The sequence below is a fragment of the Austrofundulus limnaeus genome, unplaced genomic scaffold (assembly GCF_001266775.1).
Source record: "Austrofundulus limnaeus strain Quisiro unplaced genomic scaffold, Austrofundulus_limnaeus-1.0 Scaffold265, whole genome shotgun sequence".
Classification (NCBI taxonomy): Eukaryota; Metazoa; Chordata; class Actinopteri; order Cyprinodontiformes; family Rivulidae; genus Austrofundulus; species Austrofundulus limnaeus.
In genome coordinates this window covers 369,184-396,383 of record NW_013952667.1, presented here as the reverse complement: position 1 = coordinate 396,383, position 27,200 = coordinate 369,184, and the positions used below count along the sequence as shown (strand labels likewise).

Here is a 27,200-nt window from a genome sequence, read left to right as displayed (position 1 = left end):
TATTTATAGTGCTGCAGTGCTTACTCAATTTGGTGAGGAATTCCTCATTCTCCTCCTCAAATGTGTCCTGACCCTGCATGAACTTGGCGTATGAATCAGCTGTGTAGTCCAGGAAAAGCTGAATAAAAAATGAAAATTAATGGACACTAAACATCGACTCTGACAAAAACTGCTACAGCTCTATTGTAAAGATTGATTTTCAAAGAAAATTACTGTCATAAAAAGTGTAATTAATAATAAGTTATGGTTTGCAGCTTTCGACACCCATAATAAATAAATTTTTTACGTTTGTACACATTTCGTATGAGAAGGGTTTAGACCCCTCACTGCTGTTTAATTCAGTCAAAATACCTTTCTGTACTCAGCTCCCTCCTCCATATTGTTGACATCTTCACAGGAGTCAGGAAACAGCCGCTCCTGCTTAGATAAACTCCACTGGATCTAAAACAGACATTTAGGCTAATGAATAGACTGAAAACTCTTACTTTAATAAACTGTGTTAGCATACCACCTGGTTATTATTTGCTTCGAACCTTGACATTATCAATTAGCCACATGAGAGCACCGAGGGCCTGAGGCCAGGTATGAGGAGCTCCAACAGAATACATTGAACACTTGGAAAGCACAAATGGATACCTTTAACGAGACACACGGGAAGACAGACAAAGAATTAGCAATGTTTATTTCAACTAAAGGAAAATCTAAACATAGATTTGATTTTAACGGTTCCTGTTTCCAGGAAAACACAACATTCTTACCCTAAGCCTTTTAGGTGAGCTGGAACCTCCTCCTCAACTTTGGACTTTGGCATCTCAAAGGTTGGATCAAGCTGGCAGTAAATGAACTCAAAAATCTTCACAAATTCCTTGGTGGAAGGTGACTGTAGAGTTTTGGCTGATAAAGTGCCTGGAAAACCCTGTTCAGTTAAGAACTGAAAGAGAGAGAGAGAAAAATCAAGTTGGACAAAAGCAACACTTTTTCCTCATTCTTTGCAAGAAGGCATTAAGATTAGCATTTAATCAAYATAATGTTATTTAATGTTATTAAGAAACAATAAAAAATCATGAAACAATATATTTGTAGAAGACAACGCAGCAACTATACCTCTAAACGAAAAAGCACATCAAGCAGCTCATATACTTGTAGCTGCAGGTTTACTTTTCCCCCTTTGTTATAAATATCTTAAGAGATAATCCATTAAATATGCACTGCTATTGAAAATTGTATAAACTGCATTTAACATATTAAACATAAAATAGAACAGAATAATCGTTGTTGTCAAACAGCAGTAATATCCACAATTATTACAATTATGGCTAATTCTAACCAGCTTACCTCATGCAGCTGCCGGATACACTGCTGAACAAATGTCTTATCATGGAGCGGTCTGGTATCTTTGATCTTCTCAGTTCCTCCAAACCCCACGATGCTGCTCCGAGGCATGCTGGCTCCACTAGTCCTGCAGTAATGTTTTACTTTATTTGGCTCACTATTAAAGTATAGTAGACAGATATAACAAACAAAGTTTCACAAAATAACATTCACATACCTGGCACCAAAAAATGTGGTCCGTTTTTCAGAGGTCACAGATGCTGATTTTGACATGCTGAGCTTTCCAAAAGAAAGTAGTTTACTGCAAAGAAAGCAAGTTTGTAAACAAATGAATTGGTTCCACATGTTAGTCTATATTTTAAAAACAATCCCAAAAGTACTCAACTTTATTAATTATGTTTACAAATAGACATGTAGAAATTAACATCCTTATTGTCCCAAGTAATCTTAAAGTGGCTGTGTTTATTTATTCTACACACAAATTAATTTCTGAAATATTCATATTCATTTATGCTTCTGCTGCTGAGCCAGAAGGAGCTTTGAAAAAAAAAAAACTTAAATCTTAAATAAAAGTTCACGCAACTCATTAATTTCTTTCCTCCTCCTCACGACCCTGACCCACAGACCCCTCCCCGACAAGAGACATTTCAACAGCATGACATCATGCTTTGGGTACGCGCAGGGCGCGCCCACCCTCACCAGTGTGCATGTTAGGAGACGAGTGGTGAAATTATTTGTTGAATTAAACTTGTTATTCCATCAGCTTTTAAATCTGCAGCCATTACCCGCATCATCAAGAAACCCGGTCTCGACCCAAGTAACTTCAGTAATCTTCGTCCAATCTCTAACCTGCCCTTCATCTCCAAGATTATGGAAAAGGTTGTTGCCAGTCAACTCCACTCTCACCTTTCCAACAATAACCTTTATGAGGAGTTTCAATCTGGTTTTCGCCCCGACCACAGCACCGAAACCGCCCTCGTAAAAAAATCACCAATGATCTTCTCCTTGCTGCCGACTCTGGTCTCCTGTCCATCCTCATCCTCCTTGACCTAAGTGCTGCTTCTAATATGATCTCTCATTCCTTGCCCCTCCTTACATGTCCGACCTCATACACATCTCCATCCCCTCCCGCTCTCTTAGATCCTCTTCTTCCCTAAACCTCCAAGTACCCACTGCCTGCCTCTCCACCATGGGGAGCAGGGCCTTCACCTCTTCTGCACCTCTCCTCTGGAACTCTCTACCACCTGACCTAAGAAACACCACCTCTTTTCCTGTGTTCAAGACTAATTTGAAAACACATCTCTTTAGATTAGCATATCCATTTTAACTTCATTAGTAATCCATGCTCTCTAACTCATGCCAGCTTGTCTCTGTAATTTCACACATTCTTATATGATGATATAATGCTGTAAGTGTCCTGAAAGGTGCTTTTCAAATAAAATGATTATTATTATATGTTATATTATTTCTAACTTTATCTGAATTATTTAATTTTATTTATTGTTTTTATCATCCTGCAGGCTCTGAGAGAAAATTAATTTGAAGCTGAGTTTTTGATCAAAATCATTAATTACTCTAAACATATGTAAACCTGCAAAATCAGGGAAAATCCATCAATTACAGACATTCTGTTCACGTGAGCAGCACCCGTCATCCTCCAGACGCACGACGGAGCGCGTCTGAGCCAATCACTTCTTTTGACATTGATCAGCTGACTGATTTAAATACATCTTAACATGAGGTACTTTACATTGACTTTTTATGGTTGAGTGTGGGCATGTAGAGGGCAGAACCTGAGGCGGGACCTTGTGCGCGAACTCTGATGTGCGGCTGTGATTTATAAATTAAAGGTGCGCAGAAACGTGCGTTAGCACAGTTTCATAAATCTGAATCTTTTTTGGCGTACGCCATTTTCGCCTTTTGGGCGTTCGTTCATTTTTAGTATGGTTTCCACACAATCCTTTAAAAATCTGACCCCTGATCACTGTAAATGAAAAGTGCCACAACACTCGACCTGGCCCACTGTCTCTAGTTATCCCCACCTCAAAATCCTTCGGTCAGACTTCTTTCAGCTATTCTGGAGACAAAGCATGGAATGATCTCCCAACACTTATACAGTCAATACACTGCATTGAGAATTTTAAATCAAAGGTAAAAGATCTTCTACTAAACAGCCTCCGTGAAGAGGAGTTAAATCCCTTCACCATGTCCTCAAACTCATCTTCTCATATTCTTATCTGTTCTGTTGTATCTGCATACCTTTCTGACTGTCATAAACTTAATGACATTTTTCTCCATCATTGTATCTTGCTTCTCATCATTGTGTCTATATTCTCCCCCATATATCCTGATGCATCTCAGTAATCCAGGTAAAAAATCAAAAAGAAAAAAATTGTATAGGTCTTCTGGACGGGTTCTTCTCTAATGAAACGTTTCGCCTCTCCTCCAAGAGACTTCTTCAGTCTGAGAGTTTCAGGCAAAATTCAGGCTTTTGAGTCCTGCCTCCATGTGACTGATACTCACCATGGCTATTGTTGACACCTAATCAACACCTATTGTTAACGGGGGGTGGAGTGATACTGGCAATAGCAGCGCTGTAGGAGGGGGACAACTGAAAACGGAGGCCTCCACCTCTGTTTAATGATGGACAGTCTTTCTTCACAAAAATGGCTTCTTTTGAGAACATCCTCATCTCTGAAAGAGTGACCGCTGGCCTGTAAATGAGTGAAAACTGCAGAGTTCTGGCCATTAGATGTAGCTCGTCTGTGTTGGGACATTCTTTTGAACAGTGGCTGCTTTGTTTCCCCGATGTGTAACTGGTCGCAGTCCCCCTGGCACTTAACAGCATATACAACATTGCTCTGTTTGTGCCGGGGCACCGGATCTTTGGGGTGAACCAGCCTTTGCCGTAATGTGTTTTGGGGTTTGAAAGCCACTGGGACATCATGTTTAGAAAAAAAAACGTCTTATTTTCTCTGAAACACCCGCAACATACCCCCATATAACGCTGTCACTTAATTTTTGGACCACAATGGAAAGAAGTGTTTCTCACTTTCTTGTGTTATCAAAGTACTAATAATATATGTACTAGATGTGTATGTACATTCAATATTATTGCTAAATAAAATCAATCAATCAATAAATTAAAATCCATACAGCGGTTCACAAGATATTTTGATAACAGACAGCAATTGATTAGAGGCAAAGCAAACCTTTATGAAATCAGCTGGGAGGCGTCTCAGCGAACCATCCTAAAATACTTTAGCTCCATCTGTACATCTGATTGCGTTATATCTACTGCTGTGTGTTTCTACGTTGATACAAACCTCTGTGGTGTTGCGTACATGCTACCCCTGTTGTTGTCCTGCACCCGTAACGGTAGCTCCGACGCTACTGGTCTGCAGCTTCCTGCTCGGCTCGGTCTTCCACTGACACAATCATACAGACAAACAAACAAACACCACGTTATTTAGAACGTTATTTTACTACCYTTTCTGGAAGTACATAATCATAATAATACAGAATATTAATTAGCGTGACTTGGCTAAAGTTTTTTGCACTAACAGCTGTGTTAGGATGTAAATAAAAGTGACTATTCTCACTAACAACTATTACTAGACAATGTTGTTAGAGTGACCTTAACGTAACCATTAAGTTCGTAAAATTAAGTGTGGGACAAAACAAAAAACAGCGATATAACTTTTAAGACGACGTTCAGCTTTGTTGTGGTAGCCGACATACTATTAACGGTTGCTGCTGCTAGCGACAGCTAGTGATAGACAAGTAACATGTGTCAAAGCGAGTAAATAGCACGTTTGTCATCCAGCTTCACTATTTATAAAATAAGCGTGAATGTTTTTTGTGAATACGTTCATACTTACCGCTCCATTTTCGATATTTTTCACAGCTGTAACTGAATCAAACCTTCGACAAAATTCAAACCCGCCAAAACAATCCAAACCCCGGCCGTGACATCATAAAACTACGACAAGCCCCTAGGTCCAAAATGTTTCGCTTTGACTCGAGAAAATGTTTTAGATTTCCCGACTCTAATCTTATTTGCAGATCGTTTTAAAGTACCTTCAGAAAACATTTTTTTTTTCAATAGAATTGTTATCTCGTGCAAAAACAAACATTTTAAACTGTGTTCACACTTTCTGATACTCCTTTAAAAAATCCATCAGATTACTTGAGTTTTAGTGCGAAGACTAAGGTATGGCAAGCCATTTGAGCATATAATCGAATTCACGACACTTCCATTCCAGATATCTGAAACTGAATCATGACTAGTCATATTTGTTATTAAAGATATCTCTAATTATATTTTGACTAGTCAAAATATCTATGGCAAGCCGTTTTAACATAAATTCGGTTTTACCGCCCTGACATTCCAGATATCTCAGATTGTTTTATGACTAGACGTTTTAGCGATTTAAGATATCTCCAATTATATTTCGACTAGACAAAATACACATTTGAGATATCTCTAATTACATTCTGACTAGTCGAAATGACGTCAGATTTACCATTGACTTGTATGGAGATTTCAATTCAAGATATCTTAAATGAATTACTGACTATCTGAAATACACATTTCAGATATCTACAATTGAATTATGACTAGTCATAAAGTAAATTGAAGATATCTCAATTTTAGTTTTGACTAGTCATAATTCTAATAATTCTAGTCATAATATCTCAAATTACTCCATAATTCAAGATATCTTAAATGTACTTTTAGATATCACAAATAAAATTTTAACTAGCTCAAATTCAATTACAGATATCTTGAAAGCAAATAATGACTAGTCACAACTAAATTAAAGATATCTAGATCTGTAATTATGACTAGTCAAAATTCCTTTTAAGATATCTTGAATTGGAATTATGACTAGTCGGAATGTTAATACAGATATCTTAAATTAACATTCCAGATAGTCAAAATGTAGGGATGCTTAGTCAAAACTCATTTTTTTAGATATCTGGAATGCAATTACAGCTAGTCAGACGAAACAAATTATATGCTAAAATGGCTTGACATACTTTCATACAACAAAAATATTTGAACAGTCATCTCTGATATTCCTTACAAAGAGCCAGGCATTCTGGTAATGTTTTAGAGTGGTCTTGATCAAACCTTCTTCAGACTTTCTGGTCATTTATTATTATTATTATTATTATCATTATTATTATTATTATTATGTAATTATTTTTGTAGAAATTGTCAGCTTTCTCTGCCTTTTAAGGATATTTTGTTGTTATTAGGTCACTTAACTATTGTCTGTGAATCTGTCAAGGCTCTACAGCATCAAAGTGTGTTGTGTTTACACAGCATCCAACTTCAAATAAATTAAAACAAACTTTTAAATTAAATATTTAGTTGCTTTGCATCATGAATAAAGTTTGCTGAATTTTTCCTATTCCTTCAAAATGTGATTCTTAGATACTCAATAAAGAATGAAGTTCTGACAGTTTCTTCAATCTCACACTACTTTTGTCCTCCACTTGTCCACTTTTAGCATTTTTAAAGCACACACAATTCACATTATACCATCAGGACCAGAAAACAGGGACTGAAGAGAAAATGTGTGAAAAAGCAACCAAAGCCTTAAAACAACTGCACTAACAAATACCAATAAAAATCACAAAGAAACATGTATCAATTTAAACAGAGGGACGGATTAATAAAATTTTTGATAACCTACAAACTGTCTTATTTTTGATTGTTCTAACATCAAACATGGACATATAATACAAAAGTCAAATGATACAGAAAATATCTGGTACCATTTGAATGCTCATTCCTTCTTTAAGTCTTGTTTTTCCATTTCCAGTTTTACTGATTTATTTTTCCATTTGTAAAATGAAAAGTTCAGATTAACACTTTGAGCAGACAAGTGACAAAGAGAAGTAGAAAATTTATTGCAGTATTTGTTCCACCAAAAGGGTATGAATCCCTTTTCCTCTTATTACTAGGGTGACCTAATACAACAAAATCTACATTTACAAAATATCCTCCTGCAATAGGCCACATATACTGCATGCGTAGTTTGAAATAGAATAAATTATATTCAGAGGACTGTGCCATTTTACAGAATGAACAAATAAAACGTGAACAAAAATAAAATTTCTTATTTTCTTTTTTGTTTCTCAAATATCTAAAAGCTAAAAGAAAAAAAAAACCATCAGGGTGCTAGTAGTATAATAAATTCCAAAAAACACTTTTAATAAGAACATCAAAAAGACTAATTTCCAACATTCACTTAAGGTTTTATTCTTTTTTTTACAGCTTTTTTGTATTCAGAGATATAAACATTTTAGTTTTTCGTCATGTTAAACTATAATACAGTGGGAGTAGAAATGAGCGACTAGAATCTGCTGCACAACAGCGAAGGAGCTCCCACAACAATGTTGACAAAACATTTCCCTCCAGGTCTCGCCTCTGTTAGCCTTTTAAGAAATAATTTGGGGAAATTATTCCTTTAATGCCTTCAGGATTCTTTCCTCTGAACATCAGTCTTGTGTTTTGTATCATTTTTGCAAGAATAACTCATGTAAAAGTATGTAGTGTCAAATATTCTTGCCCTCTTGTGTTCTCTTACAAAAATGAGGAAGAAGAGGGGCTAGGTAGGAATCCAGTGAAGTTTGGCTGTGTTGTTGGAGGTGATAGGTTGAGAAGGAGGAGCAGGAGCAGGGAAGAGGAGGATTTTCATAAAGTAGAAATGGAGCAAAGAAAACAAAAATAAAACAAAAACAAACAAAAAAAAAACCCAACAGGAGCCATTAGCTAGCCCCTCCTTCCCGCGCTGCATATAGTGAGCGTAAAGTCTGTACAACTTTGTTGCTCAGTTTGTGGTTGCTGGTCAAGGCAATCTTCTTGTAAATGATGTCTGACTCCTTAATAGTGTCCACCCAAGGCACTAGTTTGCGTCCATCGCGTTTCTTGGCCTCTGCCCAGGGCCCCGAATAGGAGCCCGCCATCCAGTGGATGCTGTATCCGATGGAAGTTTTCTGGATGACTCGAGCTATCTGTGGTCGGTCTTTGTATTTGGGGCAGCAGAGGGCGATCACATCCATTGATTCCACTATCTCGCTCATGCGGCCTGGATCTGAGGAATCACCCGCTCTCCTTGACCTTCGAGATGACTGATGAGAAGAAGAAATTAAAGAATTAAAAAAAAATTAACTGCAACTAAATCATGAATAAATTTCTTAATCTCACCCCTGGAGTCCTTTCGTCGATATCACTGTCGTCGTCATCAGTTTCTGGTCCCGCCTGATTGCGCGGACTAGGACCCGACAAGGGGCCTGAGCTTCCTAATAGGGCGTTTATGGCTTTGTTTCTGATGTTGGCGCTGGCAGATGCTTCTCCCTCCTCATCCTCTTCATCTGGATCCAGATGTTCCATCAGAACCTTAAACTATGTGCATTAAAGAAACAACAGCAGTTAAGCGACATCTTAGAGAGAAAAAAAGTGAAACCTACAGAAAATGTGCTGAAAAACTGACTCCCAATCAGTTGTACATGTTCTTTATTACTTACGTCTAAGTACTGTTTGACTATCCTCCTTTTTACATCCTCTGACAGTGTGGCGTGAGCAATGTTGTTGGAGATGAAGTCCATGGTTTGTCGAGGGTTGAAATGAATGTTGCTTTTTCTGTTCACAGTCTTATCGTACACCTTGGCTGACTCAGTTGGAGAGTACTTCTGAATTTTACTGTTGAAAGACAAAACACAACGTTTTTGTTTTCAATACTTATGGGATTGTTGAACTGTGATCAACTCTAAGATGGTCAAATGAGGATAAACTTTATAATAGATTAACTTCAGTCTTTTTTGTTCTGCTTGCTTTAGTCTGACTTTCAGATCAGAGACTAAAATTCTAAGTTGCATATGATCTAGGTATGAGACAAATTGGCAGAATGATCCACAATCACTATTTCTCAAAGTGCTTAAAAGACACAATTAGCAAGAACATCTAGCATGATATTTATTCTAGAAGAGTTAGCAGAGGTTTAAAGTACCTGTGAAATGCATATCCTTCAAATACAAAAACCCAWAGAAAACATATTTATACTTAAGAAACTTGGCATGATACACATGATTTTACCCATTTTGTCACAAAACTGGCCTATTTTCTTTTGGATTTGGCTTAGCCAAAGTGAAACAGGAAGTGACAACAAAGGGGAACTCATTAATAAATTAAACTCTGGTCTTTATTTATTAAAACAGTATCATATAAACGTTAACGCTTCATCATCTGTGTTTAATAGTAACGCAAAATAATCTAATGAAGCCTCAAATTCTTCTCTAAAGTCTGTATTATCAGTTGTTGTAACAATGCTCTGTTAACAGGCAGACATTCCCCTTTGACATCACTTCCTGTTTCTTCATGTGCAAATATCTCAACAACTGTTCATCTCAGAGGCATGAAATTTGTTTTGCAATATGTTATTAATGTTATGTTTTCAAAAATGCATTCATGTTTATTGCAAAATTTAATGTCACAGGCCCTTTAAAATGGATGCAAACTGGACATGAATGGCTAAACAGTATTCAGAAACATCATTTCACCATTTGCTTTTTGCAAAGTGCAACTAGCAGTTTGCCCAGTAATACTTGACCAAGTAAGGCAATGACCTCGAGACCAGACAAAACCAGTTGCTTGTGTCTGTTCCTCTTAGTCGTCATTGGTTGAACTTTGAGATGTTCTTTTACTTTGAAAGGTGAAAAAAAAGTTGCTTGTTTTCCCCTTGAGTTGTAAAATGTTTGTGCTGTGTTGGAGGTTCATCCACATGTAGCCAAACCACTTTCTGAAGTAGCTTCGAATGTTTTGTACTCAATTTTCAAAGGAGGTTAACACTACCCTCACTCTCAGACATGTCTAAGTTGTATCTTGTTTGGGGCATGCTAGAAAACAAAAACGCGTTGGGCTGTTATATCACTGATTTCAAAAGAATGATTTTTTTAAATCAATTAGTGTTATTGTAAACATTATGATTCAGTACTTTAATAGTACAAACTACTACTGCTCTTCAAGAACTAGGTGAGCAACAAAGATTGATTTACTGGGAGAGGTCTGAAGCCCAACATTAATCAGTGAAATGCTTGTATGACAGTTGTAATTGCTTGGTAAGAATAAGTCAAACAAAATCAGGGTCAGTCCTCTGGTGTAGTGTGTGACCTTGTGATGAATTTCATGTGAACGCAACATAAATTATGGATGACTGAAGGGAAGCTCACAGTATGAAAAACTTTGCAGGCCTATACAAATTTAAACCATCTAGTCTTTATGAGGTTAAAAACAATCTCACCTGTCAGAGAATCCATATTGGTTCTTAAGATGTTGCTTGAGAACGAGCAGAAGTAGGATGCCCTGAACAGCRTTGGCAAAGTCCAAGAGACCTGTGGGATTGTCTGGAAGAAGTCTCATCACTTTGTCCACATCCTCCACATCCAAATCATCCAAATCAGACTCAGAGTCCGAGCTGTCTGAGGTTTGAACTGGTTTTCTTGTCTTCTTTGGCCGCCGTACCACATCATCTTCATCGTTTTCATCGTCCTCACTGTTGCTCTTCTCTTCTTCATCACTCCTAGAAGAATCACAGTTCATCTTTTCCTCTTCGTCTTCCCCATCAGACGCTTGCTTCCACTCCTTCACTTTCTTTTCTTTGCGCCTCGGCTCCTTTAGAAGTAGCTGAAGAAACAGTCAATAAGATTACAATATGTGAAGTTTTCCTGTAGTTACAAACATATTAATTAGGATTATTCAGTGGGAGGCACACAGTCTAAATGAATATAAGCAATTATTTGCAGTCTTATCATACCTCTCTGAAAGTTTGCAAAAGGTTGCTGCCAGAAACAGACAGTGTGATGTCTATGTGGTGCATGATGAAGAGTGGCTCTTCCTGGCTCTGGTATGGAAAACAAGCCAGGTTGTCTGCGATAAACAGCAGCATATTGACTTCTGTCCTCTGCAGACAGAAAAGAGAAGAAGAAGGAAGTGTTAGTCTGGACACAAACAATTTTCACTTGGCCAGTGTTTTTTTTGGGATAAGCTTATGTTTATAGGTCGACTCACGGCACTGTCATCAAAGAGGTTCAGTAATGAGATGAGAAAAGCCCGCCGATGCTGCCGGTTCCCCCGGATCATAGAATAGAGGTGGGAGCAGAGCGCCGAGTGGGTCTCATCTTGTCTGAAGCCTCTTATTATGGATTTGCGAGATGAAGCGATGGCCTGCTGCAAATTGTATGACATCTTCATCCCAGCCACTGCCTTCATCTGTATGTGATGAAAGAGAAGCGTTACGATCGGCATTTCAAACAGCCGTTGGCAGCTCTTATTTGAATATGTCAACAAAAACAAAGACATTGTAATTTACACTTGCAGTTCAGATGCTGCAGAATGACTATGTGATTCTCTTTAAGGTGTTTATGGTTGTTCTGAGAAAAGGAAATAAACTAAAATAATTTTAAACCACTGTGTGACAAGATGAGCTTTAAAACATGACAATGCTGAGCTCCAACTTACATGGATGAATCCTGTGTATTTCTTGTCTATTTCCACCAGCTGTTGATCAGCTTTGTTCCTCATGCTGGGCTCTGGGTCTGTTCCCATTGCAATGAGGTAGGGTACACACTGCACAGACAAATTTATTATTATTTGATCACATGTATGTGCTTTTGCATGTGTGAAACTGTGCTTTCTGACTACACCAGAGAACATTAGTATTTCTTCACCGGGAGACTTTTGTGTTTAAAGTAACAAACTGAAACTGGACATTTTAGTCTTACCTGTACAGGATGGATAAGACCCTGGTTGAGTGTGAGAGCTATGACGTTGAGAGCAAAGTGTCGTACGCTGGACTGAGTGTGAAAAAATGCCTCCAACACTTGTTTTAGATAAAGCTGCATTATGGAGCTGCTCATCCCTGAAGAAATGTCTCCCATCTCTTTCAGATCCTCTTGCTTTGACAGTTTCTTCCCTAAAGAAGGGCAGAAAATAAAAGTGTTTATTCTTCTTGCATTACATATCATTTTTTTAACTAAAATGTATTACTAACAAATAGAGGTGTAAATCACCAGCTTTATCACAATATATTACATGGATGTGTTTGGATGATGATTTGATATTTCTCGATATCACAAAGTGTCACAATATGATTTCGATTCAATTCAATTCACGTCTGTGATCTATATAATGCGATATCATATGCTCATCTAACATAATGACTGTGTTAGATGGGCATATGATATCGATTCTCATTGAGAATATGGCGATATAGATCGATATTTTCATTTTGTATCGATATAACTGAATCATGAACCAGCGAAATCGATATATCGATATAGATCGATGCATTGTTACACCCCTATTAACTAATGAACACAGTAGAACAATTTGTTTCATGTCTTGACACGTGCAAAAACACCCCAACAACTTTACATACATTCTCTGTCTGCTTCCTGCATCCGTGTGTCTTCTTCCTGAAGGTACGTCTGCAGGTTTTTGAGGACCTGGATTTTTAGATTGATGGAGGACAAGCCGTCTGCCAGAATCCCATTGTACAATGACTTGACCTCAGGCACGAACATCTGGCTGGGATGCATGATGACAAGAAAACCTGCAAGAAAACAATAGTATTAAATTATGATGTAAGAAAATATAACATAACTCCATCTTCTTGGAGCAAGAAAATCTTTTATTATTATTATTATTATTATTATTATTATTATTATTATCTTTTTTTATACCTAAGCCAATGATGGCTTTGGTCTTGACTTCCTCATCCTCGTGTTTGGTAAAGTACAGCAGCAGCTCAAGAACCTTTTCCTTGATAACAACCTGCAGATAAATACAAAACCACACATAACTGCCAGGTTAGCAATTGAGTTGCAAAAATACAGGCTATTTGTGGGCATAAAAATGTACTAATCGCAAAATACATAGCTTTGTCTATTTTAGATTAATGACAAAATCTAGTGTTTGACCTTGTTGGGGCCTTTAAACTCCTCCAGATCAAAATCAAAGTGTCGAGCCAGTGCACCCACAGTGAATAGCGATCGCAGAAGGAAAGGCTTATTTGCGACTAATGTCGTGCTGTTGGGATCCTCTTGATGCTGAATTTTAAGTTTGTTAAGTGCACCTGAGGATAAAAAAAAAACTATTTAAATACAAAGAACTTTGATTTTAGGCTGGTMAAATTGTTTTGTTTGAAGTCATCTACTATGAAGTTTCTAAATGTCTATCTCACCATAGAATTTGTGGAAGCAAGCCCAGACAAACTTGTAGTTGTGTGTGACTTTGTTTACAACAGCTCCAAGACAGCTTACACAGTGCTGAACCACCTGAAGAAAGGCAGGAAAAACAGCAGGTCATTTCACTGGATAAATTAAAATACCTTAAAAAAATATAAAAAATTCACTGCCACACACCGTCATGCCATATTTGATGATGAGCTTCATGAGGTCTTCTTCAATGGTGGCGAGGAAAGTTTCACTTGGATGCTCCATCAAAGGCACCACGAGCTCCAAGATCTTTGCCACGTTACAAATAACCATGAAGTCATTGGCAGTCTGCAGGAAAAACAGCACTTGTTACTGGAGAACCACAGTCAATTCAGTCATGAAGAGTGACTGTAAAAGTCATCATACATACAACATACAATTAATATCATTGAAAAAAAGAAAGTGCACTCAATTTCTTACATAAAACAAAAAAGGTTACAATTAGAATAACGGTATTCAAAGGAATTAATTAAACAGTAGCCAGGAAATATGTGAAACAAATTTTACATTAGTGTGATGCCAAATATGCAGTGTAAAAACAGGAGCTCTTTGTTGCACTCATCTTTCTAAAGTTGCAGGCATCACTGTCATCGATTCACATTTTAAACACAGCCAAACATGGTGCTTAGAGCACATTGACTATTTGCAGGTGAATTGATAAAAATGTCCAAATTTTCACAAAAATAGCAGCTGCTTTAATCACTAACTGGTGTTCATACTTAATGCCCAAATAACTGAAGTACATTCAGAAACAACAGTTGTTGATAAAAATTTCATCAAACTTCCTCCACTTATCCGGGATGGGGTCACGGGGGCAGCAGCCTAAGCAGAGACACCCAGACTTCCCTCTCCCCAGCCATTTGGCCCAGCTCCTCTGTGGGAATCCCAAGTTGTTCCCAGGCCAGCTGAGAAACATAGTCCCTCCAGCGTGTCCTGGGACTTCCTCTGGGTCTCCTCCCAGTTGAAACACCCAAAACACCTCACCAGGGAGGCGTCCAGGAGGCATCCTAAGCAGATGCCTGAGCCACCTCAACTGGCTCCTCTCGACATGGAGGAGAAGCAGCTCTACTCGGAGTTCCTCCCGGATGATCGAGTTTCTCACCCTATCTCTAATGGAGAGCCCAGACTCTCTGCAGAGGAAACTCATTTCGGCCGCTTGCATCCACAATAATCGTTTGATTATACAAATTAAATGTACTTAAAGCAGAGACATAAAAGTGACTGTGACATTTAATGTTTGTAACGTTCCAATAAACAAAGATCAGGGAGTCCCGTTTCTTAAAGAGTTTCCTTTTGATGTCACTTCTTGTTCCACTTTGGCTAAGCCAAGCTCAAAAGAAAATATGCCATTCATGTAATAAAATGGATAAATTCACATGTATTTTATCAAGTTCCTAAATATGTTTTCTTTGACTTTTTGTATTTGAAAAAAAAAACACCAATGTGTATGCAGATAAATTGAGTTTCTGCTTCAAGAATCATATTTATTAATCCAGAACACACTAAACCACAGCTCATCAACAAGGTCTTTCTAAGCAAACCATGCCAAAACCAACATATGACCTGTTTCTGGTATCCATGGGCTTTCTGTTACAAGTAGATCAATTTCTGATGTCAGCAACTGAAATTGGAAAAACTTTCTTTCCGTCTAAATCTGTTAAGAGTTTAGCTTTATTTGTGAATTTCTTTACCACCCATCTGAAGAATGAAGCACACAGAGATAGTTAAACTGAATAATAAACAGAACTTACGTTACACTTYGTGGTCAGATAGGGCTGCATGGTCATGGCATGTTTCACCATTAACTGGGCTCTGATCTTRCTGAACAAGTACAAAGTGGTGATGCATGCTACCAGCCGCGTTGAGTTCACCCCCTTGTTTTCTAAAAGAAAAAATAAATTAATATTTACGCAAAACCCTTTATAATTTGTCTTTTACAAGAGGACCTTTTGTATATATTAAACAGTTTTTCAGCACTTTTTTTTTTACCTGCAAGAGACTCTTCGTATTTAAGGATGTGCTCCACCAGATTATCAACTAGCTGAACACATGCCTTTTTAGCTGGTTTATACGATGCATCCTCTTCAGATTTAAGGAGCTATAGCATGAGCAATAATGTTAGTTTCACAAGATCTTAAATAATGTTGTGCTTACAATTCTCAAAAACAAAATGAATCACTTACATTTTGGAGAAGTTGCTCAAACCAGTCGTAACCAGTGTCTCGACATGCTGCAACCTGAAGTATTTGACAGAGAGGTAAATGAACCGCTCATTGCAAAGTTTGCAATTAAACAAAAACAAGATGTAGTGTTGTACTAAATCCTCTTATACAACAAACTAATGACTCAGTCAAACTTACAACATCAGTGATGTTGAGAATTTTTCTTGTCATGGTCTCTTTGTCGTGTGCTGGAGTTGGAGTAAACCACAACTTCTGGAATGTTTCATTCACCAATTTCTGGAATATATTAAAAATAACTACTTTCAACTCTAGGGTGTGTTAAACATATGTTGCAATAGTGAAATGTATCTTAAAAGTCACAATACATAAAATAATAGAAGTATATGATCCATACCTTGATGCCTTCCTCGTCGTTGACCCTGCGAATCATCTTCACACACATCTCAGTAATCTTACTGAAGGTCGGTTGCTCCAGACAGATATCTCTGAGAATCTTGATCACCCGCTTTCTTACACTGATACCAGTGTCCTGAACAAAAAATAAAAATTGAAAACCATACGTTGCTCTGTGAAACATGCATCAACAACAAGGTGCTTATTTTCTTCATTTGAATGAATAAGGCACAGGAGCGTTAGTTTGCCAACAGATGGCAGTATAAGACTGCGTAGAAGAGTGAACTTCACATGAACCCTGCTTCACATTTCCATGACAACAGAAACAACAATGTGAATATCCAAGTGCCAGATGCAAACATAAAACATTTGCTAAAACAATCCAGTATAGATGAATTTTATAACCTCAAAAAACATCCCTTTAAAACGCTAATGTCTGTCATGTAGACGCTCAAAATAATAATAATAAAAACATTTTAAGTTGCTTTGCTTTTAAATCCCTGCAATGCAACTTTATGGGATTAATTTCCACATTTCTACAAGTGTTTTTCCAAACAAACTTGAGTGGATTTTATTCAACAAACAACTTATACCTAAAAAAAATTAAAAGCGGTTCAAAATTAATGCAGTGCTGTAACATTTTGCGATACTTAAGAATTTAAAATTTAATGGCAGATATCATCACAGAAAATACAAGTCCAAAAAGGCTCCTTACCAGTATCCTCTCTATGAGCATGTCGTAGTACTGTTCAGTGAGTTGGGGTCTGCTGAGCACAAACTTGCCCAGCAGCTCCACAGCTGCCTCTCTCACACTGGTAGAGTTGTCCATCAAACGACCATGAACGCCTCGCTGCATGTCAGACTGCACAAGTGGAGAATTAGAGGTTTAGAATCAAAATGAAAATAAAAAGATTACAGTATCTAAAAAAAACTACTGTAGCATATATAAGAACTTGAAATGAGACTATGAAAAAAGTAAAAGAATGCATTTTTAACCCAGACCATGTGTAGTTTGTGAAATTGGATCACAAAAAATGTACCAGTATGTTCTTTACAAATTCTAACTTACCCTTGCCAGTATGCTGGGGTCCACAGCCACAACCTCAGACAGACATTTCATGGCTTTAGTTCTTACAGCGATGGCACTTTCCCCAAGAACTCGCAAGATCTTAAAAATATATATAAAATGGTCTAAATACAGCCATCTGTGATCAAACAAACTTCAGTGCTTTAAACCATAAAGACAAACCAATCAACCCTGCCATTGAAATTTTTTTTACCATTGAAACTTTGATGACTTTCATGAACAGATATGAAATATAAAGTGAGAAATTCAAAGCTTACCTGTGTTAAATAAATATCAAAGCTCTGGGCGAACGGCCTCATAGAGGCCAAATAACGCACAATCAGACAGGAGTCGTCGTAGTCCACAGTGTCAGAGTTCATTCTGAAGAAAATAAGTAAAAGGCAAACTGAGAATTTTTAAACTTTCTGCTGTTTTCCATTTTAACAGTCTGTAAAGGAAACACTGAAAACTTTACTGTCTTTGAGAAATAATTTGTGAGTCTGTTAATGTGCAAACATTACGGAAACTACGCTCAAAAATGTTTTCCACATTTTTGTTGTAAAACAGAAGCCAAAAAACGAACAGGACAACTGTTTGAATTATACATCCTGGCATTTGAGCAGCGAGATTTCAGACAACCCTTACTTCAATGTGGCAAAATGAGCCGGCGAAGTCTTGATGATGTTGCGTAGAAACTTCTTGCGTTTCTCTGCACGCTGCATGATTTCACCAGTAGTTTCTATCTCTTTCGCGTGCTGTGGTCCGTCTGACGAGTCCTCATCTTTTGGATTCTGGTTCCGCATGGACTTCTCGGCCTCTGTTGTAGCATCACGGAACCACTGCGCAATATAAAACTTTCTGGCAAACTAGAAGACAAAGAATGTATTAGTATAGGATCTGCTGAAGGATTTTCAAAGAAATCAATAACACAATCAACAGAAAATGAGAAAAAGACGTGTACAGAGTATAGCATGAACTAACAAGTACCAATTTGTAATGCCATTGTATAAGAAATACCAAGAGAAATTAAAGAAACTTTGATATTCARTTTGCAAACTGATTTCAGATACCTGCAGTTGCACATTCATTCTGATGTAAACTCACCACAAGMGATGGRTCAGTCTCAGCATTCTCTTCCATATAGTCCAGTAAAGCCTTCTGCAGCTGCTGGGTCTCATCAGTGCCTTGAGACTAAATAATCACAGGGATAGATTACACACACATCCATCTTAGGCAAGAAAAAAATTGTATGCACATCCCCAATTATAATAATTTAAAAAAATAAGACAAGTTCCTAAATGGCATGGAATTAATCAGCTTCATGCAGTYTATGCTTCACAAAAGTTCTCTACCTCTTCTAGGATACGATCAATGGATCTCTGGTCCATCTTGCTTGTGACTGCGTCCTTCCTCAGACGGGCAGCGACTGTGCCAAGGTAGTCTAAAGATGCTACTCTCAGAGCCATTTCTGTCTGTTTATTACTGAACTGGTGCACCTGATTAAAAGAAAATACAGTGAAAAAAATAGCAGATAGAAGGATTTTAGTAACAGGTGAAAAGGAATTTGTCATTTCACACCTAGAAATTCCTTTGAATGGCAAATTTAAAACAATTCTTTAAACAAAACAATTCTTGTTATTAATACATCAACATTTAAAAATGTGTTATTTCATTGATAGCCACAAATGTGACACAAGCTTCATTAATGGAAAAAATTTACAACTTGACTCAAACAAAACAAAAACAAACAATAAACATTGAATAAATAATTGCTTTCAAGTACACAGAGAGGAAGTTTTCCTACTAACCAGGAGTCTACCAAGCAGACTGAGCAACAACTCTGCAGCAGGCCACTCTGGTTTGTTCACTGTTGACAGCAGGTCCTGGACAAAATTCTCAAATAATGGTCGATAATCTTCTTCTCCCTGCTTGCTGCCACACCTGAAGGTAGGAAAAGTGGCAGGAAAAAAAAACAACTCAAAAACAAAAGACTTCACATAAGTTTTTACAGTATATAAAACATAAAGCTGACTATACAACCTACAAACATAATCAAAAGATTCACAGTTTATATTAAAAAGTAAAATTGATGAAAAAGTGCTCACTTTTTGAGGAAGACCGAGAGGAAGTTTTGTGCTGTTCTCATTGCCGTCTCGTAAGAGTTTGTTATCAAGACATCCTGGTCCACCTAATAAAAAAAAAAAAAAGGAAAAAAAAACTTCTTTAGAAAAAAAGGGTAGTTTTCGCACAATTAGGTCGTATAGGTCGTATTCACGCTTGATAGTCCGGTAGAATAGGTTCAATTGAGGACCAAAATGACAAGATTTGTTTACATTCAGACTGCTCTGCGTCAAAGGAACTAAACCCTGTGAACAACCAGTTCACGCCCTCGCCTGTGGTGGCGCTGCACCAAGAACCATTAAAGGTATCAACATGAAAACCTCTGAAGAAGACATGGAGCGCAACTTCCTTCTTCACAAAATGTAAACAAACAAGGAGTGATGTCAGATTTTAGTTGTTGTGGGATTTATGTTTTGTTTTTGGCAAATGTGACAAACAAAGGGTCTTCAACAATGAGCTCAGCATGAGGGAAAACGAGGCAGAACCGTGGAGAATTTACAAGATACGAGTAACTTTATTTATATTATTACTGAGAATGCTCTGCGTTATAGCCTGCTTCCTGCTCTTGGAGTGGTCTCCAGTCCACTTGGTGTTCACACATGCAATCGAAACGCACCAAAGTTCACTTCAACCAAACTGAGATTTCAGGCAGACCAAAGATCACTTTTTTGGTCCTCATCAGAGTTCGATTACACAAATGATCGGGATTTTCTAGACAAACAAACTAGAGTTTGATTAAAGCAGAATACGCTTACCTTGTTGTCATACTCTTCAAAAATATCCTTGTCATTGGGAAGATGGACCACACACTGGATTAACTGCAGCACMAGAGCTGTTACCATCTGAATGTACATCGGTTCTCCATCCTGGTCTGAGCTGTTTAGTCTTAGAGACAAGAGGTGAGAATAAGGGGTAAAGGCTCATTATGCCATTCTAKACACATAAGAAAATACTGTAATTTGAAACTCATGATATGGAGAAACTTCCCCCTTCTACTGTTATTTTTTTCTCTATGGTACCCATGCATCAAAAAAGTACATTATACTGTACATCAAACACCAAACAGCCATAAATCAATGCAAACAGATGTTCAAAGAATCTACCTGAAGTTTCTGAGAGAGCGTTTGCTGGTGGGTAGTCTTGCCAAAGAGGTAAAGATTTCCTCCAAGATAAGCTGCCGATGYTTCTCGTAACGTGAGAAAACCTGGATGGACAGGAATTCATTAATAAGTTTATAGTTAATGGGGTAAATTTAACATAAAAATGTATTTTATTTTACTCTATGATCCAACAGCATGATTCTATAAAGTGTCTAAAGATCAACAAAGACGCACCATTGTGACTAATTTAATGGCACACAACTGCAGCTCACTGACGTTYTCCACAAAAAATGGGGTGATTCCCATAGAAGAAACCTGTCAAATAAAAAAGGAAACAAGAAAATCAGCTTCTGCAATGATAAACTGGTGACTGAAATGCAAACCTTTTTGCAAACGTGTTTTATGTTTACCTGAAGGATGGTGGTGTCTGTAAGCAGTTGGATTTCTAGGAGCTCTGAAATGTTGCTGACAATGTCACAAATTTTGTTGTACAACATTACAATGACACGCTGCTTATGTGTGGAGCATTTTGCACGCTTTGCCCTGGAGCTCAACATGCCACCTAGACAAATAAGGAAAGCTCAATTAAAAACAATAGTTGCTTCTTGTTCTTACGGTCATGAATAATAAAATAAATGTAGTTATTTACAGTTCTCAAATGAATTGTTATTTAAAAAAAACATTCAATTTAATTAATCTCTCTTTATATATAGCATATCAAAAAGGCATTTAAATCTCTCGTGGGACTATAAGTCCTACAAGGATTGCTTAAGGCAGGGGTCTGCAACCTTTATAATAAAAAGAGCCATTTCTTCCCCTTGGCTCACTACTGTCAGCTGATGGCCTGTGAGCCACTTTAAGTTTGTTGAAGGGGTAGTTTCTTCTCCAATCGGGAGGACATTATAAAACTAAAAATACTCCTTGAATCAGTAGTTTCAAACATATCTTTGCATACAAATGTACAGAAAAACTGCTCAAGCTAGCCTTTTCTGTTGTAGGTATATTAAAACAACGACAAAACCCACTCAAGATCTTGGTCTTGTCTTTTAACACATCACACAGTCTGTGAACTAAATTAACATTAAAAATCTTACAAACTAAATAAAAATAATAATAATAATAACTACCTAGTGCCAGTGTTTCAAGACTAGATTCAATTGTCAGGGCAMAGATCTTTAATGTTGTGGCTAATAAATGAATCATAACAGAGATAGGTTTATAAAACTCATGGCCAAATAAAACCATTAGATCAAAATTATATTATTATGAAAAAACGGTCACCTCCGTGTGGGTCCACCCTGTAGACAGGATCATACTGAGGGTACAAGGTGTTCTGAAGGTGAAACTTGGTGTACTGTAGAACCCGCTCGATGACGTCTTCAATGTAGACTGCCTTTGGCATGCGTGTTGAGGTCATGACATTAAGAGCTGTCAGACAGGCGTCTGCTGATTTTGTGACTCTTTCCATAATTAGATCTCTCCAAAGTCTTTCCTCGTCTTCAGCATCTTGGTCCTTTGAAAGGAGAAGGGGGAAATAAATCATGCATGTCACAAAAAAAAATCTTTAGGATAATCTATTAATCATTTTGTTGTAATAAGTAGCATCATATAAAAAAAGAAGAAAGAAAAAAACTCACATGATTCATCATAGTAGAGAGCTTGGATCCATCCTGAATGTTCTTTTCTAGGATGTTCAGGAGCTTCACCAACTTGTCTGATGGGATCTACAAAAACAATAGTATGTAGCCTCACATCTGAAATATCATCACATTAAGTCCAAATAAAGTTTCTCATTAATATAAAACATACCCTGCTTGTGATGCCCATGGCCTTAATTTTGGCTGATTCACTGCCCAGCTCATTCAACTGGTGTTTACCGAGCAGCAATTCCTGAGGTATCTCATCGTCATCTGCTGTTAGAAATCATGGAAAATATTAGTCGAACTGCAAGATGAACATTTTACGTACTTGCAAAGTCTAAACGTGATAAACACAGATAATTACCCATGGTAGTGAAATCAACATCCTCCAGATTTTCTAGTATGTTGTCAATGCTTGCTGAGAACCTCTTGAACGTGGATGAGTCCATTAGCTCTTCTTGGGTCAGTTTGGGTTCATATGCTTTCCTTTTCTTCTGCTTCTCCTTCATCTTCATTTTTCTGGCAACTGAATGAGAGAACACACAGAGGTTGAAAATACTAATGAGTTGCTTTAATGAAAGCATAATACATTAAAATTTCTATGTAGAATTATAAAAAAAAATCTACCGCTACCAAAACAAAAAGTAACTTTAAACGGTAAAACACATACTTTCACTCATGCTGGGTGGTGGTGAGTCTTCATCAGAGGAATCACGATAGCGGCTCCCTGAGCCTCGCCGGCTGTCTCGGTGCCCACTTTTCCGGTGTTCCCCTGAACCCCGTCGCTCGCGTTCTTCAAACTCCCAAGTTCTGTCTTTGTCTCGCCTGTGACGCTTCCTTGCCGCTGTAAAGATTCAACAACAAAATCAGATCATTACACACACACAAAAAAAAAACCCTGTATAAAAACAGTAACAGCTACACTGTCAATCAAATTAGTTAACTGTCAATTTACAGTGGTGTGAAAGTGTTTTCCTACTTCCTGATTTCTTTATTTTGTTTCCATATTTGTCACACACAATGCAGTTTAGAAATGAAGGTCCTATAATTAAGAAAAAAATTAGTGTGTGAAAAAGTCAAYGCCCCCTGTGGTTTATCACATCTTTGGAAATCTGAATTTGTTTTCCTTAACCACACCCAGGCCTTATTATTGCTACATGCATTCTCAATCAAAAAAAAAAAGTAGGACCTGCCGGTACCCCAAGACCTGCTTGTACCCCATACTCCGAGAGTATGGGGTACCCATTGATACGGGCTGTTAGGTCCCTGTATGACCGGTGCCAGAGCTTGGTCCGCATTGCCGGTAGTAAGTCGGACTCGTTTCCGGTGAGAGTTGGACTCCGCCAAGGTTGCCCTTTGTCACTGATTCTTTTCATAACTTTTATGGACAGAATTTCTAGGCGCAGCCGAGGTGTTGAGGGGATCCGTTTTGATGACCTTAGGATCACATCTCTGCTTTTTGCGGATTATGTGGTCCTAATGGCTTCATCAGATCGTGATCTCCAGCTCTCACTGGAGCGGTTCGCAGCCAAGTGTGAAGCAGCCAGGATGAGGATCAGTGCCTCCAAATCCGAGACCATGTCTTGAGCCGGAAACCGGTAGCGTGCCGCCTCCAGGTTGGGGGGGGGAGGTCCTGCCCCAAGTGGAGGAGTTTAAGTATCTCAGGGTCTTGTTCACAAATGAGGGAAGAATGGAGCGGGAGATCGACAGGCAGATTGGTGCTGCGTCTGCAGTGATGCGGGCGCTGTACCGGTCTGTCGTGGTGAAGAGAGAGCTGAGCCAGAAGGCAAAGCTCTTGGTTTACCGGTCGGTCTACGAACAAGACTGCGGATACAAGAGGCCGAAATGAGTTTCCTTCGCAGAGTGTCTGGGCTCTCCCTTAGAGATAGGGTGAGAAGCTCAGTCATCCGGGAGGGACTCAGAGTAGAGCCGCTGCTCCTCCACATTGAGAGGAGCCAGTTGAGGTGGCTCGAGCATCTGGTTAGGATGCCTCCTGGACGCCTCCCTGGTGAGGTGTTCCGGGCATGTCCCACTGGGAGGAGGCCCAGGGGAAGACCCAGGACACGCTGGAGGGACTATGTTTCTTGGCTGGCCTGGGAAAGCCTTGGGATTCCCCCGGACGAGCTGGCCCAAGTGGCTGGGGAGAGGAAAGTCTTGGTCTCTCTGCTTAGGCTGCTGCCCCCGCGACCCGACCCCAGATAAGCAGCAGAAAACGGACGGATGGACGGACGGACCTGCCTGACAAAGTAGACCAAAAGATCTTGAAAAGCTAGACATCATGCTGAAATCCAAAGAAACTCAGGAACAAATGAGAAACAAAGTAATTGAGATCCATCAGTCTAGAAAAAGTTATAAATCCATTTCTAAAGATTTGGAACGCCAGTGAACCACACTGAACCAGTCAACAAATGGCAAAAGCATGGAACAGTAGTAAACCTTCTCAGGAGTAGCCGGCCGACCAACATTACCCCAAGAACACAGCAATGACTCATCCAAGAGGTCACAAGGACCACAACAACATCCAAAGAACTGCAGGCCTCACTGGCCTTAGTTGAGGTCAGTGTTAATGCCTCCACCTTAAGATAGATACTGGGAAAAAATGGATTGCATGACAGAATTCTAAGATGAAAACCACCACTGAGCAAAATTAACATAAAGTCTCATCTCAGTTTTGCCAGAAAACATTTTGATGATCCCCAAGACTTGGGAGAATACTCTGTGGACTGACGAGACAAAGGTTGAACTTTTTGGAAGGTGTAAGTCACATTACATCWGGTGTGGTGAATAAAAGTATGAATACTGCTGTCTACCAAAAAACCTCAAGGAAAATGTTCGGCCATCTGTTCGTGACCTCAAGCTGAAGCACACTTGGGTTCTGCAGCAGGACTATGATCCAAAACACACAAGTCCACCTCTGAATGGCTTAAGAAAAACAAATTTAAGACTTGCAAGTGGACTAATCAAAGTCTTGACTTAAATCCAATTGGGAAGCTGTGGCATGACTTAAAATGGCGATTCATGCTCAGAAACCCTCGAATGTGGCTGAATTACATCAATCCTGCAAAGATGAGTGAGCCAAGATTCCTCCGCAGTTCTGTAAAAGACTCATTGCCAGTTGTAAACACTTGATTGCAATTGTTGCTGCTAAGGGTGGCCCAACCAGTTAAGGTTTAGGGGGCATTTACAGGGCCCTGTATTTTTGGACTTCTTTTCCCCTAATAACGAAGACCTTCATTTATGAACTGTATTTTGTGTTGACTTGTTTTATCTTTGACTGATACTGAAATTTGTTTAGTGAACTGCAACATTTAAGTGTGACATACAGTATGTAAAATATTGAGAAGTCACGAAGGGGGGGGGAACCCTTTTTAATACCACTGTATGTTTTACTTAGATTTACGACATGCAACAGAACTATAATGCACTTTTCATGAGATTTTACCTAAAAACAACAAAATTCTAATGATTAATTTACTCACACTCTCCATTTGCCTCAAAGTCCTCATCTGAGCTGACTTCAGCATATTTGGGCCTCTCATTTACAGTGCTTCGCTTCCTCTTGTTCATCTTTACCCTTTCACACAAAGGCATGGTTGACTCGATCTCTGCCAGCAACTCTGGGGGAAGTTCTTTCAGAATTGCTGGGTCCATCTCACCTAAATATTTGACAAAAAAATTTTAAAGCCTTTAACAAAGACATCATTTCTTCATTTAGAGGAGTGTGCAAAATAATGAGTTAAAAAACAGAACAGCATTTGAAGGACTGGAGATCTTTATGGTCTTACCTTTGCTAGACCTTCCTGAGGAGAACCTGTTTTTCCCAGATTTGCTGTGTCGAATGATCCTCTGAATCTGGTCAACTGAGAGCTTTTTTAGAACCACCACAGGTTTGGGTCGCTTCTCAAAGTCTTTCACCAAACCCAGTCTCTCCAGTTTAACCTTTGGCTGGCCCCAAATTTGACCTTCGCCTGACCCACTGCTCTCCCTGTCACGGTTAATCTGCAGGATCAAATAAAAAAAGGCTAGAGTTAGGTCAAGTTTAAATAACTAAGAAATTCAATTTTTGAACATTTTTAGACAAAAATTATGAACGCTAGACACAGAAAATAAAATGAATAAATTGAAATGCAAAAAATATGATTTAAATTGACAAAAAGCTTATGATTTTGGTGTTAATTCCCAGTGGCCCATAAGCAAAGATATAAAGAGATATTCCACTGCGTTTATAATGCCTCGGGTTCTTAGGATTAAAAAAAACTAATAATAATAAGCACATGACAGTGCAGCACAAACGTGGAACAAAAATCACCTGCAAGAGGTGATGGCTCAGAAAACTACACAGATCTTACAAAGCAAACATGTGTCAGGAAATGGTAAAAATGATTAATACTGATATGTAAACAGTGAAGTTACAGCATTATATTCAATGTAATAGGTTAGCTGTGCTAATGTTGATTCAGAAAAAATGACTGAGCAATGCAGCTAACAGTTTGATAACTAAAAAATTGAAGTACAATTCACAAAAAAATAGTACTACTCCCTGCCACTGACATACAGTGTGCCAATTAAAGGTTTTATCATCAACCCTTAAGAATTTGTGTCATTATATGAAAAAGAATAATAGACTATGTAAAATATTTCAAATGATAACAATTAAAATGTGACTGAATGCAAGCTATCAAATAAAAAAATACTGGGTCAGTGGCAGTGCACTGATTGTGTGGGCCATGATGCAGTGCAGCTGAAAATATTGTTGGGGTAGCACCCTTGTGTTGACAATAGGTAAAAGAAATAATGGGCCTCATGCAAGAACATGTTCGTATTCTTATCCTAAATTTCTCTTACTTTTGTTCGTATGAGGGGTTCGTACGAACATGTCACGTCAGATTCAACAAACTCTTCTATCTTCAGGAAAAGTGCGTAAATGAGCTGCATAATTTCCACCTGTTCGTATCCAGCTGCTCGTGCACGCGAGAGATTAGCATAATTACCACCCCAAAAACACCATATAAGGCTATGTTTCCTGCTTCAGATACAAGTGTTCATTCATGAAAAATGACAGCGAAAACTAAAAAAA

General features: G+C 38.3%; 2 protein-coding genes across 2 annotated transcripts in view; both read right to left on the bottom strand.

Moving 5' to 3' along the window:
• ndc80 (NDC80 kinetochore complex component) overlaps window positions 1-5,344 on the bottom strand; it is a 9,177-nt gene extending 3,833 nt beyond the window's left edge. The window contains exons 1-8 of the mRNA XM_014020785.1: window positions 5,214-5,344; window positions 4,659-4,760; window positions 1,550-1,633; window positions 1,336-1,459; window positions 759-931; window positions 534-636; window positions 352-441; window positions 25-118 (exon numbers count right to left, since the gene is read on the bottom strand). Coding sequence (XP_013876239.1) covers window positions 25-118; window positions 352-441; window positions 534-636; window positions 759-931; window positions 1,336-1,459; window positions 1,550-1,633; window positions 4,659-4,760; window positions 5,214-5,221 — 778 coding nt within the window. The 5' untranslated portion in view covers window positions 5,222-5,344. The remainder of the gene's footprint in view (window positions 1-24; window positions 119-351; window positions 442-533; window positions 637-758; window positions 932-1,335; window positions 1,460-1,549; window positions 1,634-4,658; window positions 4,761-5,213) is intronic.
• Window positions 5,345-7,230: 1,886 nt separating this feature from the next.
• Window positions 7,231-27,200, bottom strand: part of nipbla (NIPBL cohesin loading factor a) — a 31,124-nt gene continuing 11,154 nt past the window's right edge. Inside the window, exons 13-49 of the mRNA XM_014020784.1 lie at window positions 25,909-26,122; window positions 25,603-25,779; window positions 22,794-22,967; window positions 22,488-22,649; window positions 22,293-22,396; window positions 22,121-22,207; window positions 21,765-21,996; window positions 20,894-21,045; window positions 20,718-20,798; window positions 20,487-20,587; window positions 20,139-20,268; window positions 19,368-19,450; window positions 19,071-19,203; window positions 18,615-18,758; window positions 18,367-18,453; window positions 17,908-18,128; window positions 17,541-17,643; window positions 17,266-17,364; window positions 16,912-17,058; window positions 16,198-16,332; window positions 15,981-16,079; window positions 15,804-15,857; window positions 15,610-15,718; window positions 15,372-15,502; window positions 13,768-13,908; window positions 13,587-13,680; window positions 13,324-13,478; window positions 13,087-13,177; window positions 12,783-12,956; window positions 12,127-12,317; window positions 11,864-11,971; window positions 11,414-11,614; window positions 11,160-11,306; window positions 10,647-11,029; window positions 8,875-9,049; window positions 8,555-8,752; window positions 7,231-8,478 (exon numbers count right to left, since the gene is read on the bottom strand). Of these exons, the coding sequence (XP_013876238.1) occupies window positions 8,116-8,478; window positions 8,555-8,752; window positions 8,875-9,049; window positions 10,647-11,029; window positions 11,160-11,306; window positions 11,414-11,614; window positions 11,864-11,971; window positions 12,127-12,317; window positions 12,783-12,956; window positions 13,087-13,177; window positions 13,324-13,478; window positions 13,587-13,680; window positions 13,768-13,908; window positions 15,372-15,502; window positions 15,610-15,718; window positions 15,804-15,857; window positions 15,981-16,079; window positions 16,198-16,332; window positions 16,912-17,058; window positions 17,266-17,364; window positions 17,541-17,643; window positions 17,908-18,128; window positions 18,367-18,453; window positions 18,615-18,758; window positions 19,071-19,203; window positions 19,368-19,450; window positions 20,139-20,268; window positions 20,487-20,587; window positions 20,718-20,798; window positions 20,894-21,045; window positions 21,765-21,996; window positions 22,121-22,207; window positions 22,293-22,396; window positions 22,488-22,649; window positions 22,794-22,967; window positions 25,603-25,779; window positions 25,909-26,122 (5,580 nt within the window). The 3' untranslated portion in view covers window positions 7,231-8,115. The remainder of the gene's footprint in view (window positions 8,479-8,554; window positions 8,753-8,874; window positions 9,050-10,646; window positions 11,030-11,159; window positions 11,307-11,413; window positions 11,615-11,863; window positions 11,972-12,126; window positions 12,318-12,782; window positions 12,957-13,086; window positions 13,178-13,323; window positions 13,479-13,586; window positions 13,681-13,767; window positions 13,909-15,371; window positions 15,503-15,609; window positions 15,719-15,803; window positions 15,858-15,980; window positions 16,080-16,197; window positions 16,333-16,911; window positions 17,059-17,265; window positions 17,365-17,540; window positions 17,644-17,907; window positions 18,129-18,366; window positions 18,454-18,614; window positions 18,759-19,070; window positions 19,204-19,367; window positions 19,451-20,138; window positions 20,269-20,486; window positions 20,588-20,717; window positions 20,799-20,893; window positions 21,046-21,764; window positions 21,997-22,120; window positions 22,208-22,292; window positions 22,397-22,487; window positions 22,650-22,793; window positions 22,968-25,602; window positions 25,780-25,908; window positions 26,123-27,200) is intronic.